The 19,536-nt window shown below is 41.3% G+C and overlaps 1 protein-coding gene across 1 annotated transcript in view; it reads left to right on the top strand.

The window, feature by feature from the left end:
- The window catches only part of TMEM163 (transmembrane protein 163), a 159,477-nt gene that overhangs the window by 126,338 nt on the left and 13,603 nt on the right, over nt 1–19,536 (top strand). The window contains exon 6 of the mRNA XM_038421601.2: nt 11,927–12,038. Coding sequence (XP_038277529.1) covers nt 11,927–12,038 — 112 coding nt within the window. The remainder of the gene's footprint in view (nt 1–11,926; nt 12,039–19,536) is intronic.

Below are 19,536 nucleotides of genomic sequence, written 5' to 3'. Positions count from 1 at the left end.
TCAGTCAATATTTCTGTCATTTGCTATAGCACATTGGAGAAATAATCACCCATAGATCTCAAAGTAGCTTTTTGAAAAGGGTTAATAATGTGTCCTCTCCTGTTCTTGCATCTGACAAATACATTTTATTTGGCTGACCAAGTCCAGACCATTTGTATATAATAACTAGGATCACACATCATTACTAAAATCCTCACATTGGAACAGAGTCACATCAGTTTTCTGTTAATTTTTAAGTCATCAACAACCTGTGGATTTTTTGGCTGTTTTTTTTGGGGGGGGGGAAGGGGGTGCTTTTGGGGGTGTTTTTGAGTCTCCAAAGCAGTCTTGGGAAGAAGTAGGATCAAATTATCCAGTCATCTAGCTGACGTATGACAAATCTTTCTTTGAGGGAGTCCGTGAGTTGGTTTCCCTCAGAGTGGCCTCTTGATTTAGTGCCCTATCTTCATTCAGGAAAATTGTAATGATGGAGGATTTTTGGCCTCCTTTAGCATTTAGTACTTCCCTCTCAAGTTAACTTTCCCCTTGAGAAAATCCAAAGATGAACTGTGTCTACAGCCTGATAACAGATTAACCTAAACATCTCCTGACTATTGAGACGTTGACATATTTAAGCTCTTCAAAGGCCAATAGCAAGACGGGTGGTTATTGACATAGGTGCAACCAAAAAAATGTGGAGGCAAGAAATTCCTTTTCCTATTACTTGTTTGTCACCAGTGCAGAAATTAATTCAAACTAGGGATGTAAATAACATGTAAAAACAATAACCATGTAACTGATTAAAATTCTATCGGTTACACGGTTAAATGTTTAACTGGGAAATTAGAGGTGCGGTGGGTGCTGCAGCATCCCCATGTTTTAGGTGGGGTCCTGACTGCTGGCCCCGCATCTGGAGGTCCCAGCTTCCAGTCCCATCCCCGGGACTCTGCATTGGTGGCAGCAGAGCCCCCGGGCAGAGTTTAATCATTAACAGAAACTGATAAGCATCAGGCTTATCGGTTAAGCGGTTACACTTTTCAAACAGGGTTGAAAACAGAGATAGGAGTGATATAGAGGCTTTAATGGGTGGATTGCTCCATCTCCAGGGTAAATTCCAACAAATTGGGATACTACTTTGACTCAGCATCCTTCAACAACAGATCACAAGTGCTAGGCCAGCAATATTGTAGCTTGATCAATGGGCAGGGATAGCCAGCTGGTTAAAGACCATCAGACAAGATGAAGAAGGATTCTGATTTCCAGGAAGGAAAAGGCCTATTGAGATAGATTTATATAGCTATACATACATTGGGAGAGTACCACAGATTTCCCCCCCCCCCCAGGTTTGGGATAGAAGCTAGGGAAGAAATTTCTTGATTGACAGAGAAGTCTGGCCTATTAGGTTGAATTTCCCCTTTTTGTGACACAAGTAACTTTCTGAAAGTATTTTATATAGATTTTAAGCTCTTAGGGACAAGGACCATGACTTCTTACATGTCTATAAAGCACTGAGAACATTATAGATAATCTATACTTAAGCAAATAATCATGACTGGTTTAGATTTCTCCTAGATGTTGATTACTGGATGGCTCAAGGATTGATAATAGCATATGGAGACTTACACTTCAGATCTAATCTGACCATGCTGATAGCAAACAAAAGTTAGCATCTGTTTAGTGGCTTGTGTGAAATGAATTGGTTGTCTCAATCCACTTTCAGCTGGACAACTAGTTGACCCTTTATATAAAGACAAACATTAATTCAAATGGCATTTTATATCCATTTGAAGTCAAAATGTATAGAACATGGGTGAGTTACCCTGGCAAAGTGGGGAAGCTTGGAGCGCCGTGTCTCATGAACTGAAGATTTTGTTCTCTAAGTATTTTAAGCAGGCCCTTTTCATGAGTCCTAAATTCACTCTAAAAATGTTTTTCTTGACTTTGTAGCTCCTAAATTTATGGCTTGGACCACAGAATCTCTTGAAAGCAACATTCAGAACATTATGTTTGTATTATTTCTTATGAATATTCTGATTCTATGGAATTTCCCCGTCTCAGCACTTCAGCAGTACATATGCAAGTCTAGACAATCTCAAGATAATATTTGTACTAATAATACATTATTCTATCTCTGTGTGAAGAGAATGCACATCTCCTCCTTGAATCAGATACTGGACAGTCAGATTGTTTTCTGACAACAAAAGTAATTAAAATTCCTTCCCCTTTTGAAGCTAGCTTGCGAGACAGACCCTCTGGATTGTCAGCAGCTCCCTCCAGACTGATTAGTGAGAACTTGTGGAAACCATTTATTATTTGGGAGAATATTTGATTGGGATTTGGGGTTTTTTTATGTTTGCATTGAAAACTGATGACTATTTATACATAAAAACCCACAGGTCTTTGAAATGGAAGCAGTAGTGTTTTATTTCTTGGTACTCTATATGGAGTGGTTATTAGTTGTGCAGTGGTTTCAGATCTACCAATAATAGGGGATTAGGGCTAGCAATAAAGAAAACTGGAGGGGGATGGGGACAAAGGGAAAGGATGGGGCGGGGAACAGTTTGGTGACCCTTGTCACAGTTTCAGAGCTACTACACCTGTATTCCCCCACCATAGTCCACAAAGGGCATGTACTTTAGGCTTCTGGGTCCCAGCCATCACTTTTCCTGGGCAGCAACTGGTCTCTTACTCCATCTTGACTGGGGATTTTAAGGCTGTACCGTGCCCTGATCTATACTGTGATATCCCCAGCAAACCAGACAGCCTAAAAAGGCCAGTGCCTGTGATTTGCTTTCTCGCCAAGGGCTATGACCAATGTATTGTCCATAGTTATAAGTTACCACATAACTCCTTCTAAACAAGCACATTTATTCTTAAGGGGAAAGCATTAAAACAATAAAAGAAGCTACATGCATACTAAAAAGCTACCAGAGATCACCCCAACTCTGACCAAGCATCTGGAAGTTTACAGGTTTCCCCAGGGTTACAAGTTCATAGCCATCTCAGACCAGAAAGAAGGGTGGGTAGATCAACTGTTTCTTTATACAGGTCAGTCCTTTGATCTTGGCTTTCTGTAACAGATAATCACACTTGCCTTAGGCTTCAAGAGGCTGGGTTTTTGCATAACGAGAGGTGGGGAAATCTGCATTAATAATCCCTGCCTAGGAATTTCCCAGGAAATCCACTTAACACTTGTTGTCCCAGAAGTCCATATTTGTTTGGCACATTTTCAATACAGTCTTTTGAACTCCCAAGTTTCACATCTATCACATCTCCCCGCTGGAGAGCTTATGTACCATTCAGGCCAAAAATAATATAAACACATAAGGAAATTGCTCTATCTGTAACAGTCCTGCTGTCTTGTACTGACAGGCCCCCGAAGGAGTCATGTCCAACCCCCCTCAGGTGAGGGACGGTCTACCAGGCGGAGTAGGGGTGTGTGTGTAAAGCAGTGGCGACGGGCAAACTGAATTTTGAATGAATAAATTCCACAAATTCAGCTCAGTTCAGGTTGTTTGTCCCACTGGTGCTGCCAGCAGCATCCCCAGTGCCCGTTCCAGGATGGGTCTCACCCCCTTTCCTCTCTTCATGGGGGAAAAAGAAAATAGAAGAATAAGATCAAGAGCAGCATCTGTATTCCCCTAGCTGGCAGAGCTGATGTGCTCCTAGTGCCTGGTCTACTGCCACCAGGATGCCTCTCGATCTTATCTTTATATTTTCTTTTTTCCCTCCTCATGAGGAGGAGAAAGTAGGTGAGACCCATACCTCATGGGGAAGGAGAAAGAAGTAATAGCCCCATTTGGGGGTGTGTGTGTGTGTAGACACATATGCGGGGAGGGACAGTGAAGACAATTCTGGTCTTGGCACTCCAACCGCAGGAGGAACTGGCAAAAGGTGATCCAAGCCCCAGCGTATCTGACCCATCCCAGGAGGGCTGGGGAAGATTGTCCTACTACTGACACCCCTTCTATATGATGAGACACGCAACTGCTTGAGGGCTAGAGGGAAGAAGCTGTTCTTCCACCATTCAGACAGTAATATTATTTGGGGAGGTGAGAGGGAGGCGGCCTGTACATCATCCAAACAAGAGGAACACCTTTCCCCTAATATAAATATCAGCCAAATACAAATAATGGTCTGTTTGCCCAACACTAATAAGCAGAGAGTGAAATGAGGATCTTGGAAGTCCCTCACCACTCCCCAAAGACAGGAGTGAGTGGGAGAGACTGAAAGTAAAGTCGGGAGAGAAACCTGTGCCCTGCAAGGCAGCCACTGTTTTACTCCAGTTGTGCAGACGTGAGCAACTAGCAACTGGTAGAAATTCTGTAGCCTGGTGTCACGGAGTCACCGAGCAGCCAGTCAGGACTCTGGGGAAGCCTCCTCTCTGTGAGCCTATTGTCTCCAGGGCAAGAAGCTTACACAGCTTCGATCTTCCTGAGTCTGACCTTGGAGCATTCAGCATCCCTTTCCACACCATGCGCTTCCCACAGTGAGTCCGCTCAGGCAGGGCTGCTGGGGAAGCCAGAGGGCCCTGCACCCCAATTCTGCAGTCAGATGTGACTCTGAGACAGCGAGTAAAACAGAAAGTTTATTAGACATCAGGAACATGGTCTAAAACAGAGCTTGTAGGTACAGGAAACAGGACCCCTCAGTTAGGTCCATCTTGGGGGGCAGGGAGCCCAGAGCCCCATCTAGGCCTCCCTCCATTTCCCCAGCCAGCTCCAAATTGAAACTCTCCTGCCCCTCCTCTGGCCTTTGTCTCTTTCCCGGGCCAGGAGGCCACCTGATCTCTTTGTTTTCCAACACCTTCAGTTGGCACCTTTGCAGAGGTGTGGCCCAGGCCATCAGTTGCCAGGAGACAGGGTTTCGACCATTCTCTGTGCAGACAGCATCACACTGGCCCTCTAGGGCTCTGCCACAATCACATCCCTTTATCCCACCACCGAGATAATTAAGAAATGCCTAGGGAAAATTGAGACACCCACACAGTATTCAGAGAAAACATTAAGAACATTCCCACTTCATCACACCTGGAATTAGAGAGAAGCAGAAAAGATAAATATTACAAATAAATAATAGCTTAAATTTAGTAACAGGACAGGGGGGTTGTATTGGAGTTTCTTCCAACTATAATCCAAAGGCTACCTCAGAAGTGAAACATCGGAGGTGACATATTGGTCTGACCCACTGAAAACATTTGGAAGGAATCCCTCTAGTGACAAACAACAATGAAATGAAACCTTGAGGCTATATTCATTCCCCCCTTCAGACTCTTCCCTTCTTATATGAGTAAAGATACTGCTAATCCCCCAACAGGCAAACTTGCTTATGTTGCAAGGACTAAGCTAATTAACAGATGGTCACTGTTAAGGTTTCAGAGTAGCAGCCGTGTTAGTCTGTATTCGCAAAAAGAAAAGGAGTGCTTGTGGCACCTTAGAGACTAACAAATTTATTAGAGCATAAGCTTTCGTGAGCTACAGCTCACTTCATCGGATGTTTGAGTTTAACTAAATGCAGCGTGGACACACAACTGTCATTATCCTGTTCTCACCTGTTCCGGTGGTCAAAGTGCACTTAGTTAAGGTATAGGGGGCTGCTGGATGGCTTTATCAAGGGGCAAGACTTGAGTGCTCCCCTTTCCTAGAAATAATTTCTCTTTGACAACTTAAAGAGCACAATGTTTTAAAAGAAGTTAAATATTAATTCTAAAATGCCAAAATTACAGACCATTGCAGCTGGGATCTACACTGCAGCTGGGATCATGCTTCCCAAGCATGGGTGGACAGATAGATGTGTGCTCAAGTAGCACACTAATAATAGTAGTGTCCATGGAGGGGGGCGTAGCATGGTAATATGGGTTCACCTCCTAGGGAATGTATTCTGGTGGCTAGCCTGAGCTGCTGTCCATATTACTCCTGACCACACAGCTGCATTTTTAGTGCACTAGCTTCAGTATACACATGGTAGCATGTGTCTGTGCTGGGAAGCATGGTCCCAGCTATAGTGTAGCTGTACCCTAAGAAATGCACTCAGATATCCTCCCTTATGAACCAGCCTTGAATCAATGTTCTAACCATGTCCTATAAGGCAGCTCCTGGGTCACTCCCATAATACATCAAGACAAGGTGTTTTGTACAGGAGAATTCTCATTGTTATAATGTGCTCAGTGCGGCTTGCACCTGTGTGGTTTGGAAAATGGCCGTCCAGCACTGAACTAGACTAAGTGTGCACTGGTATTTTATATATGAAATGATATGAGCTCACTCGCTTTCTCTCTAAATAAATATAAAAGATGTGGGTACAGTCACACAACATGGAGAGCAACATAGGAGCAAGGGGAGAGGAAAACGGAAAAGGAAAGAGCTTCTATTTACCAGGATGACAAGATTCCATCGTATGGAGAATGTTCAGCATCTAAAATTTAATCTGTTACAATTCACTGCTATTGCTTTAATTAACATAACACAGAGAAAATGAACAGTGAGACCCCCCAGCCCTGTTACTAAGATACGCTCCCCCCTTTGTGATTTTCAGATGCTAAGGCAAGAGGTACAAAGAAGGTGGGGCTGAGGGAAAGTCCCAAGGGACAGGGTGCCAGATGGTCAGACTTATTTTATTAATTTAGATCTCCATTATTGTCTCTCTTCTAGTCATTTCTGAGAAGGACAAGTTAGTTTAGTAAGAGAATTATTTCACAGCCACAGAGTGACACATTTAACTCTTTGGTCCCTGTGATATTACATATTAGAGTATGCATCAAGTTCATATCCCTACCCCCTAAGCAACTGACATGCAAGAACCCCTCCTTGTGCCAATAACTCCAAACATTTTAACCCCCCCCCAAAAATCACTCCACTGGACTTTTTCCAACTGCCAAACCCTGCCACAATCTCCCTGACCCATAAAGCAGTTGCATAACCCTCCTGCCATCCTCTGTCAACTATCTTAACCCACCTTATCTTAGCTTCTGAATGTTACAGCAACCTATCTCCCAGCAAGCAACTTGAGCTTACTCCCCTCATGCTACCTTCTCACCTATTGACCCAAAATTGGTACTCTCATCTCCCATCCTAGCTGCCAAACTCTTCCTCAGTCTTATCTACAAGATAGGTGCGCTGAGCGGACTCCTCTTCCACCTGCCAAACCCTCCTGCTAGCTCTGAGCCAAGAGATGCCTCATTCTTCCTATTTCCAGGTATTGTGCACCTGAAAAATCAGGGAGCATTTTAAGGGATTAAGGAAAGTGGATTTAGAATTGGAAACCCTTTGACTTTTAAAAATTGCTCTCTCTCTCTCTCTCTCTCTCTCTAGTCTACCTATCTAATCTATAAAGTACTCAGTTGCCACAGTACCTAATGCCAGTCTGTGGATATTGTTTAAAACTTTCATCTACTATCATATTCATTTAGGTACTGACATGCAAACTGTGCTCTTTTGAAAATCTGGTCCCTAGTGTCTTATGGGTTTAAACTAAGCTCTTTGGAACAGGAACTCTGTTTTTTATTTTTCACTTTGTACATCTGCCATAAAAATAAGAGCTGGAAGAACATATCTGGTCACCCAATTCACATCCCAATTCTTCTCAGTCATCAGATCCTCTATTGCACTACGTGAATAATTATAACAATACTTATATTGTGTTCTATAGTTCAATGACAAAAATAAAGTATGTATGTAGAAATATTTTTTCTGAAACCCCTAGAAATAATACATTAACATATTCAGTTTAGGAGTTTGTAGAAGTTATATCTGTCCATTGAGAAACCTGCATTTCACTTGTATGTTATCCAGGGATTCCAATAAACTGGCTAGACAAATTCCAATCACGTTAGTAACTCACAACAGGGCAGCCATAACAAATGGCAAAATACATTTTAGGCACTAGGGATATGACAAAACATACAAAAAGTAAATTGAATTCAGGACAAAAACCTATGCTACACATCCTTATGTTGCAAAACACATATAGCATCAAATCATAGCATCTCTCAAAACAGGTCTGACACAAAAGGAACAAAACAAACACTATAATAAAAGGTTTCAGAGTAGCAGCCGTGTTAGTCTGTATTTGCAAAAAGAAAAGGAGTACTTGTGGCACCTTAGAGACTAACAAATTTATTAGAGCATAAGCTTTCGTGAGCTACAGCTCACTTCATCGGATGCATTTGGTGGAAAATACAGAGGGGGGGATCTCCTCTGTATTTTCCACCAAATGCATCCAATGAAGTGAGCTGTAGCTCACGAAAGCTTATGCTCTAATAAATTCGTTAATCTCGAAGGTGCCACAAGTACTCCTTTTCTTTTTACTATAATAGAAGAAATCAGACACACATTTTTCAAGATTCTGAATGAATAGTTAGCCTTGAATATCTCCTAGACCAAGAATTCTCAGATTCTTGCCATCTGAGATCCTTAAAAGGAGCCATGCTTGTTTATTGTGAACCTAATCCCACCATTCTTTGCCGTCACATCCCACAATCCTTTGGAGTCATATTACCAAACTACATTAATATTCCAGTTTATTGGAATCCATGGATAAATATATAAATGTAATGCAGGTTTCTCAATACACAGATATAACTTCTACAAACTCCTAAACGGAATAAATCTAACTACCAGATTGAAGGAATTCTGGTTGAAATGAGAAAAATGTCTTCTTATCATATTCCCCACTAATTGGCAGAATAAGGCAGAAACGGTATAAATACAGCACCCTATGCCATAGCACGTCATTGATTATACAGTGGCAAATTATTACACATTATACATTTGAATTTGTAAATAAAGTACTAAGTTGATCTGCACTGTTGAAGTTCACTGTTCTCCCAAATGCTGGAAAAAGCAGCAAGGACATGCAAACAATGTGTCACTTACTAAAACCTCAGAAAGCTACAAAAGCAAAGTAACTCACTGATTTCCACAATAAAGCTTTAATGGGAAGTATATCATCTTTGTAAGGATCACAGCTGGTGATCATGAAATCCACAATGTAACTGAAATATTTTCCTGACAGTTCAAGTAAATCTATCACTTGTGGAACATGTGCCTATGGGGGAAAAGGTTGTAATTGTCCTTTAAATTATATCATCCATTGTTGTCAGCCGTGTCCCATGATATTAGAGAGACAAGGTGGGTGAGGTAATCTTTTATTGGACCAACTTCTACTGGTGAGAGAAAGAGAAGCTTTAGAGCTACACAGAGGAAGAGCTCTTAAAAGATTTTAAAAATGACTATGTGGGACTATTGGACTTTGGAGACCTCAGCCCCAGCCCTGAAAAATAAAGACCTTCCATTCCTTAACCTGTTAAAGTTCTATCTTGTGTCCCAAAGCCATGCCCACCTGAGTTAGCTTCCTAAAACTCCTTGATGCCCTAGGCTTGAGCAAACTACTAAACTTAAATCCCACCTCAAAAAATTCCAGTTACGCAGGCTTGTCTTATCTCAGCCCTAGGTCTTACCTTGGTGAGCGTGATATAGGAGAGACACGACATTTGCTCCACTGAGTCCTTAGTGAATTGTTTCTTTGTATTTGTAGATGAAGTTTCACAAAGCTAGGGCACATTTCACGCTCTGAAGAATGTAGATTCCTTAATGGAGAAATAAGATCTGGTTTATTCTCTTCTTGAGCATCAGAACATTTGATGAAATTCATCAAAGAATGAATGATAATTAATTGCACATATATAGAGGTGAAAATATAAATCTATATTTAGGATCAGCAGCTGAAGGGTTTTTTTTCTCCCGGAGTATATAAGGAAAATTTACTTCATCTCTAAAGAAATCCAAGGCATACCATAAGTACACTGGTAGCCCCCCTTTAATTTGATTACATTTCTGATTAAATTTAACATTTAGAACTAATTAGGCTGTGCCCACGTGGGGATCAGAACTATTTAAACATGCGTCCCTGACTTCCATGGATATGGATGGTAGCTGGAGAGCGATGTCAGTCAAACCATGCTGTAGACAATAGCATATGTAGTTCTGACAGAAAAGACCCCTGTATCATACTGACCAGGGAGAAGTGCTGAAACCCTGGCAGGCCTTGTCGTCATTACACTTTTCCCACCACTGGCAACAGTGAGAGTTCTCATGCAGACACCTGCTGGCATTTTTACATCCTGTCTAATCTTACTTTGAGAAAAGACAGATGTCAGCCTAGTGGGTACAATACCAGTGGCCAATCTACACTCCCACCACTCCCACTGGTGGAGCTGTGCTACTTGAGAGCTGATACTATGCTGCTGATCGTATAGTCAGACCACCCTCACATAGTCTCCCCTCACCCATTTTATGATATAAGCGCTACAAGGATTTCCACTGACAACGATCAGTGGGAGGCAATGGTGACTTGTGACTTTTTTGACCAGTGCGGCACAAATCACAAAACAGTTATTTCCACTCCAGTTCCTGTCCACTGTATACTTTGACAGACGTTAAACGCATACCTTATTTACAGTAACAAAGGAACAAGTGGTCCTGGGAGTTGGAGCCACCACTGCCACTCAGGCCAGCTTGGGGGTGGAGCAGGAGACTTGCCTGGGAGTTTTTCACCTTCCTCTTCAGCATGGGGCACAGGTCACTTGCTGGTTTAAACTAGAGTAAATGGTGAATTCTCAGTTTTAAATCATGATTTGAGGACATCAGTAACTCAGCCAGAGGTTGGCGTCTATTACTGAATGGGGTGGTGAAGTTATGTAGCTTGCAACATGCAGAAGGTCACACTTGATTATCACAATGGTCCCTTCTAGCCCTAACGTCTACGAGTCTATTCCAGTGAATAACTTAGCTGGAGTCGATGTACCTTAGGTCGAGTTACCACAGGAGGGAAGTCGATGGGAGAAAAATCTCCCATCGACTTACCTTACTCTTCTTGTCGGGGTAGAGTATGGGGTATACTGGAGAGCGATCTGCAGTCAATTTGGTGGGTCTTTACTAGACCCGTTAAATCGACCGCCAGTGGATCGATCTCAGAGCCTTAAATAGAATAAAAATTTATATGATTCCCAACTACTCTTAGTGAGTTATTTAAAGATGTTATGCTCTGTTCCCAATGCCCATTGTACCTTCCAAAGCCCCTTTTCCCTTTCCTTATGTCTTCCATCATGGTAGTTACCTCTACTGATAACATGGGTGAGATGCGTCAAGTTGATGCCAAATCCTGTTGCTGTCAATAAGGGTTTGTGCCAGAATATTTTTATCATAATACCAGGGGCCCATTGACATTGAACTACTAGAAGCTGCAGAGTTGAGAGATAACTCACACGATTCAAGACAGTTCTATTAACACTGTGTTGCAGTTATCAATGGGCTACAGGAGTCATACGTCACTGGAAGGATTTCAGTTGTTTGTAGTGTGGAATAGAAGTTTCTCATGTATTTGTATTGATGTCGTAACAGCTTAAACTAAGTGCCAAAGCAAAGTCAATGGCAGATTGTGAGACTAGGACTTTGGCTGCAGAAAACAATAATGGATAGCAAAACTGCTATCAACCTCATTGGCACCAGGGTTTGGTCTTAGTACACCCCACCCCCCTCCTTTTTAAGTAATAGGAAATTGTACACCCAGAAATGATGTTAAAATAATAATATTAAGATCAAAATCAACCAAAGTAAGGAAGCTAGTATGACTTTGTAACTCAGTTAACTGATTGCTTCTTTGTCTAACCATTGCATGAGTAGTAGCCTCCAGTCAAACCCAGATCAAAATATCCCTTAACTCTGAGTAGTTTGGCTCAAGAGCCAAAAGTTTGTGCTTAGGCCCATCACTAACCATGTGTGATGAAGCGACTAGGCACACCAGAGCGAGCAAAGGGTGGAATGGAAATCATAACTCAAAGTCTTTTTTGTTGTTGGATAAGTCAGCTATTTCAAAATAGAATTTGGCATTAATATACAGGACAACTAGGTGTGGAAGACATACTAATATCTACCCTCTTCTCTTGCAGGATGACTTTCTGTTTAGTGTCTCCATTTTAAGTGGAATCCTTTGCTCTATCTTGGCAGTGATCAAATTTATGTTGGGAAAGGTCCTTACAAGCAGAGCACTGGTAACTGATGGTGAGTAGGAAAATATCTCATTCCTCATACAAAATCATTCAAATAATATCATGTGGATTGAGAACTGGCTGAAGACTCAGGAACAAAGGGCAACAGTGCATGGCAAAATATTGGGATGAGAGCACGTGGCTAATGGGGTACCTGAAGTCTAACAGTCTAAGTGTTTAATGCCTGTTTTGCTTCAGTCTCGCTAAAAAGGTTAATGGGGACCAGGTACTTAACACAATTAATTTTAACAATTATAGTGAAGGAACACAAGTCAAAATAGGGAAAGAACAGGTTAAAGAATATTTAGATATGTTAGACATATTCAAGTCAACAAGGCCTGATGAAAATCATCCTAGGGTACTCAAGGAACTAGTTGAAGCAATTTTGGAATCACTAGCAATTATCTTCAAGAACTCCTGGAAGACAGGTGAGATCCCAGAGGACCGGAGAAGGGCAAAACATAGAACCTATCATTAAAAGAGGGGAACAAAGAGGACCAGGGAATTATAGACCAGTCAGTTTAACTTCAAAACTTGAAAAGATAGTGGAATAAATTATTAAACAATCAATTTGTGTGGAGCTAGAGGATAATAGCAAGCATGGATTTGTTGAGAACAAATCATGCCAAATCATCCTAAATGCCTTCTTTGAGAGGGTTACTGGCCTGATGGATAGGAGGGAAGCTGTAGTTGACACAGTCCCTCATAGGGGGACATAGACATTCTCACAGGCAAATGAGGGAAATGTGGTCTGGATGAAATTACCATAAGGTGGGTGCATAACTGGTTGAAACACCATACTCAAGTAGTAGTTCTCTGTGAAATGTCAATGGTTCACTGTCAAAGTGAGATGTATCTCATGGGGTCTAGCAGGGGTCTGTCCTGGGTCCAGTACAGTTCAATATTTTCATGAATGACTTGGATAATGAACTGGATCATATGCATGTAAAATTTGTAGTTGACACAAAGATGGGAAGTGTTACAAGCACTTTGGCTAATATAATTAGAATTCAAAATTCTTTGACAAATTAGGGAATTGGTCTGAAAACAAGATGAAATTCAATAAAGACAAGTGCAAAGTACTACACTTAGAACAGAATAGTCAAATGCACAAATACAAAAAAGAAAATGACTGGGTAGGCTGAAAAGATCTGGGAGTTAATAGTGGATCACAAATTGAATATGAGCCAATGTCATGCGGTTGTAATATAATTCTGGGGTGAATTAACAGGAGCATCATATGTGAGTAACAGTGGGTAATTGTTCCATTGACTTGGCACTGTGAGGAGTACTGGAATACTATGTTGAGTTCTGGGTGCTACACTTTAGAAAAGATGTGGACAACTTGGAGAGAGTCCAGAGGAGAGCAACAAAAATGATAAAAGGTTTAGAAAACCTGACCTCTCAGGAAAGGTTAAAAAAACTGAGCATGTTAAGTTTTGAAAAAAGACAGAGAGGACCTGATAACCTTCCAATATGCTAAGGGATGTTGTAAAGAGGGTAGTGATCAATTGTTCTCCATGTCCACTGAAGGTAGGACAAGAAGTAGGGGGATTACTCTTCAGCAAAGGAGATGTAGTTTAGGTATTAGCAAAAAACTGACCTTGAATGTCACTGACAGACTAGTGGCACTAAATGGGTACAGGAGCTTTCTGTTGAGCCTCACTTGTCCCTGGAGACTTTAGTCTTACGGATTTCCTCGCCCCTCCACCCCATATCCCACTCCAGCCAGCTAATTTCCATTCTGTGTTTTCCCCGCAATCCTCCCCTATCCATTTAGAGGCTGGTTTTAGCTCTCCCCATCCATCTCCAATTCATCCCTGGTAACTAACCCATGTCTCACTTTTGTGAGTGTTTTTTCCCCTAAACTACTTCCTTTCCCACCTGACTCTGACCTCCCAGACCTGCGACAGACACCTCCCTCCTAACATCCCTTGGGACTGTTCACTGAATCCAGAACTATGAAATCATGTCCCCCCGGATGTGGCTTTCAGCAGCTTCTGGCCACCTCTCTCTCCTATGGAAAACCTTAAAGGAACCACATCACTGGGAGGAGTTGAAGGAGCTACTGGGTCAGTGGGAAGGGAGCATTATTATGTGCCTTCATCATTCAGACAAGTTCTTATAGGCATCATCTGTTGAGGTCTTTCCTCCTTATGGATTTCACATTGTAGTATTAATGTTATGGCACCTTCCACTGAGGATCTCTGAGCTCTTTACAAACAATAAAGAAATAAGCCTTAATCTCTCTGATTGGGTGAGTGTTAGCCTCATTTTGCAGATGATGATACTGAGACATGTTACAAGTAAATTAGTTTCCTCAAATCATACAAATTAGAGTCAGAGCTGGGAATAGAACCCATATCTTCTGACCCCAGACCATACCATTATGGTGGCTCTGGTCAAAGTTGATTCAACAAGTATTTCATTTTCTACGAGTCTTTAAGAACCTGAATTTCTGGCTGCTATACCAAATAATTATTTGGGTTGCCATAGGTTACAACTTTCACAATGCAGTCGGTTGTATACTTAAGCAAACTGTCTCTGTTTTCCCTTAATTTTAAGTGACATACAAAGGCACTTAGGCACATAGGAAGCAATTGAAAGACAAGAGGGACACAGGATTCGGATACTGTTCTGTCTATAATGAGTAAACAAATTAAGTTATTTCAGTGATATTGTATGCTTGACAGGCAATGTGTTCCTTGCATGTTACATTTCTTACAAAAGTATGAACTACAGCCTTGACAATGGTCTATTTTATAGCATATGGGCTCAGCAGCCACTGAGTGCTTATTCTTAGTATGCACATAGAATTCTCATCTGTCTTAATGTTGAGGAGATTTTCATTCATGAAAGGCCAAATCCTGTTTGCTTTACTCATCCGAAATGCCCATTGGGAAGCACGTGAGATGAAAGATGGCTGGCAGATCACTGGGAGTTTTACATGAATAAGACAAAAGGCTCTTGTCCCAGAACATTTACATCTCTGTCTTTCAAAATGAGGACTTAGAGTTGTATTGTCTTTTAAAAAATATTTTCAATACAACAGGCCAGATCCTATTCTCATTCACACTGGTGCAAATCCAGAGGAATTCCACTGAAACTCGTTGAAGTAAACGATGTTACTCTGGGTTTACCAAGGTGTATCAGGTGCAATCCTGTCCACAACGTGTCATGGCCCACTGCTCTCAAACCTGGGTCTGCAGGATTCATGGGAGTGGCCATGCTCCAACCCTCCATCTGGGAGACTGTTGGCAATAGCCCAGCTCCAGTGTGAAGCTCCATCCCTAGGTCTAATTGGCAGAGTCCTGGAGCAGCTGATTGGCCTGCTGTGCCCACTTAAACTGGCAACAGGAACAGGAAATTCTCTGAACAAATGGGCTCCACTCTGCTCTGGAGTGCCTTGTGCCCCCTTACATTTGCTCCTGCTCCCTCTCCCACGGCTTGATTTCCTGGCATTCTAACCTGGCTTGACTGCTGGCATCAGACTTGTGGTTCCTGACCTCCAGTTTGTCTCCTGCCTCTGACCCCCTGATATCTTGATGTTGCCTGAATCTGGTTATCAGCTTGTGGTTCTGATCTCCAGTTTGTCTCCTGCCTTTGATCCTCCAGCATCCTGACCCAGCAGACTCTTAACTCCTCTCTCATGACTGTGGACTTTGACTCCCACTATTGGATTTGACTGCCCATGAGCTGGCCATGACACAAAGTCTATATAAAAAATATTCTATCAATGGCCTAGCATTGTGGAGGCTCAGTAATGCTAGCAATGGTGGAAGCATTAGTGTGGACTTGGTGCAGGGTTATTTTTAACCACTCCCCTCTGTGGAGCCTGAGAGTCTGAGAGGGAACATCTCTGTTATTTTTAGCTCTGTAGTGCAAGGCCCATGAGCCCAAAGCAATCGATTCACTGTCACGGGTTTTCGTTTTTGCAGTGTAGACATTTCCTGAACTGCCTCACCCAGATATAGAACAGACTTTAAAATGGAAGGAGATATTCAAAGCCCTTAAAGCCAATGGAATTCATTCCGTATGGTCTCTGGAAGCAGTCACAGAGCTACAGGAACTCAGAACTTCCTGCACATTATATATATATATAAAGGTGACATTTTCTCTCTCTTTAATTTGGATCCTTACAGTTAGAGTCCTGAACAGAGTTGCATTAGAATCAGTCTTCCTGTCCTGTGAGAATTTGAGATTTAGGGGAAAATATCCTGTTCTGAATCAGTCAAAATCTCAAAAAATTTTATGAATCAGAAATCCTCCCAATTTAGGGGATTGGATCAAAACATTTTGTTTCAATAATTTAGAAACATTTCATTTAAATTTTGACTTCATTTTAATTTTTTTGGCATAAATTAACTTAGTTTTCTAAGATAAAAAGTTTCAAACTAAAAATGGAACATTTTGGTTTGAAAATGGATGTTTTGACAATTTGGAAACTTTTGTTTTTCAAAAAAAATTTCAAAACAGGAAATCCATTGAAACTGACCCTTTCCCACAATAACTTCTGGTTTTGACTAATAGTCATTTTCTGACAAATTGTTGTGAAACTCTGGTCTTGAATGAATCCTTTGCGTGGCAGAAATGGCACAGAAGTCTCTCTTGCCCCAAATTATATCCTTGTGTTAGTTGTATTGCTTCTGATTTGGAGCCTGCTCACCTTTTGATGAGAAAAATTGGGCATCAAACTATAATTTCCCCAGTCTTTGTCTCTTTTAGTGAGATTTTAGAAAATGTAGCAGGTTGATATTGCAGGTATGGTAAAATTGCATCTTCAGCAGGATGACTTTATTTTTAATTTATAATTAATGAGGGGAAGACAGTGCTAGCCATCAATCGAGACACTGATTTAGCACTTTCCTTGCTTGTCAGTTGTTAGCAGTTTTCTGTTTCCTACTAATTTACTTCCTGCTATGACATGCTGTAGAACCACAAGCATCTTTATTAGAGCAAAGGGAACCTATTATTTTCTTTCTGAAACAGTTTTTTTTCCCCCTCAAAACAGCAAATTCTCTCTCAAAGGTGTATCTCCTTATTAAGGCAAATTGTTTAGAAGCTTTTGCTTTACTGTAAGATTTGATAATCATAGCTCTTTAAAATCCAAATTAATTCAATGCCAGCAAGACAAACGATTACTATTTACCCAGCAAAATATTGTAGGTGTGCATAGCCCTTTGCAGAATAAAAACAGATAGGGTGCCATGATGCCTTTTCTGAAGAGCTTAAATGCCATGGGCCAAATTCAGAGACGAGGTGCAGATCTGTAACTCCAGCTGATTTCTGAGTGAGTTCCAGTGGCCTGATACCATATAGAGTCAGAGTATAAGGCAGTGGTTCTTAACCTTTACTGCAGCCTGCACCCCTTTGGTTCTCAAAATATGTTCTCGCACCCCTTATCAAAAATCGTTGAAGTACGTCAGTTCTTTAAACCTAGATATATTTTTGTTTGTATATTACAGTAATCGTTAAAAAATGTATAACGTTAATAAATATATAGGTCTGATGAGGTTGTACTTACGTGCCTGTGCTTAATTTGTGTTTTCAATGATTTACCTTCTAAAAAAATCTGGCACGTCTCGCACCCCCAGAAAGGGCATCTCGCACCTCCGGGGGTGCATGCACCCCAGGTTAAGAACCAATGGTATAAGGCCAGAAGGGACCACTAGATCATCTAGTCCAACCTCCCATATATCACAGGCCACAGAACACCCCTGCACAAGCCCAACAACCGTAACTAGACCAAAGCACTACAGCCCTCTGGAGACTAGACTGTAGAGTACCGCAAACAGTGATCAGCAGGGGCGATGGTGCCATCAGTGCCTGAGGGGCTGCAATGGCAGGGAATTGATTTGGTGATATATACCCATATGATCCTAGCCTGTGGCCTCTCAGGATTGGGCGCTCTCTCGCTCGCTCTCTCATGCTGCATGGAATGATCTTTCTGAATTAATATACAAGGCCACTACCCTTTTCACCCTCAACATCCACTTCTGCAGTGATGCCTGTAGAAATCAGGCACTGAAGGATGCTTTGGTTGAATGATAGACAGGGGCAGAGGGTTTCATTTACTTAGTTAAACATTTTCAGATTTGAAACCATCTAATTACTAACTGCAAGATACTGTCTTCCCACTGCTCCCTACTCATTTCCATCCTGTTGTGTCTTACATTCTGTTGATGGATCTTGCTTCAAATTAGGGCTTGTCTACGTGGGAAGTTATACCAATATAAGCTGAAGTGTGACTTTACATTGATATAGTATTACTTACCAGTATACCAGTGGACACTCTTATTCTGATATGAGTGGTTTTTTTCAGTTTAGCTTGTCACATGAAAGGAGTTTAAACTAAACTGGAAAAAAAAACACTTTTATTCCGGAATAAGAGTGCTCACATGGCGAGTTATACTAATGTAACTATAGAGGTTTAACTATATCAGTATAATTATACCTGTGTAACTGATGAAACTTTCCCATGTAGCCAAGACAGGCTCTTTCACTGTAAGCTTAGCAGAGCAAGCTGCATTTCTTCTTCTATATTTGTATAGCAAGTAGCACAGTGGAGGCCTGATGCAGATGGAGGCCTCCAGATTCTACCTCCATACAGGTAATTAACTATGGTCCTTTGACTCCTATTTGTAGATTGAAACAAGAAGTTTGTTTGTATTCTCAGCTCTGCCACTGAAATACTGTGTGCAAGTTACATATCCTCTCGTGATTTAGTTTTCTTATCTGTGAAATGCATTTAATACAGAGATCCCATGAATCTTAATGAATGATTATAGTGAGAAAAAAGAGACTAGGTAAAAATAACCCCATTTTCATCCACAGATCTTCTGTTTCTAGAGTTACATCTGTTTAAATTAGTTACAAATATAAATTTTTTTATTGCCCACCCCCCCTTTTTAAACTCCCCTTGACACTGCTTAGCCAACATAACGATGGGAGAGTGTTCTTGTCTGGCTTGCACATCATCTGAATTTTTAACAAATTACAGAATCTTTATCACCGAGGCAGATGTGTGAGCCAGAAAGAACAAAGTTTGACTTTCAGATCTCAGTAACATGTGTGCAGTGCTGGTAGACAGCTTTACAATTGTAAACTCAGTAATTGGCTACTGAGTCACTGAGAAACATGTAATCCCTCAATGCCATTTCTAGAGTCACTCTTGAATATAAATCACTGTTTGTAAAATGCTTTGGGATCCTCTGGTGAATGATTCTATATTATAATTATTATTTGAGTAGCAGTAATGCCTATGAGCCCTAGGCATGGATCAGGGCCCCACTGTGCTAGGCTGTGAACAAAAAGATGAATGCTGCCCCCAAAAGTATACAATCTACGTACATGACAAGAGCTAGATGTGACAGACGGGGGAGCACAAGGAAAGAATGAGACAATATTGCTTAGTATGATAGGCAATTGCCTCAGCATACCAGCCTGCTAGGCAATATCAAGATTTTGTTTGCATTATGGCACAGGAGAGTTTTAAGGAGAGATTTGGAGGA

This window comes from Dermochelys coriacea, chromosome 11 (genome assembly GCF_009764565.3).
Source record: "Dermochelys coriacea isolate rDerCor1 chromosome 11, rDerCor1.pri.v4, whole genome shotgun sequence".
In the NCBI taxonomy this organism is placed as follows: Eukaryota; Metazoa; Chordata; order Testudines; family Dermochelyidae; genus Dermochelys; species Dermochelys coriacea.
The sequence above is the reverse complement of the archived record's forward strand: the minus strand, read 5'-3'. Positions and strand labels throughout refer to the sequence as shown.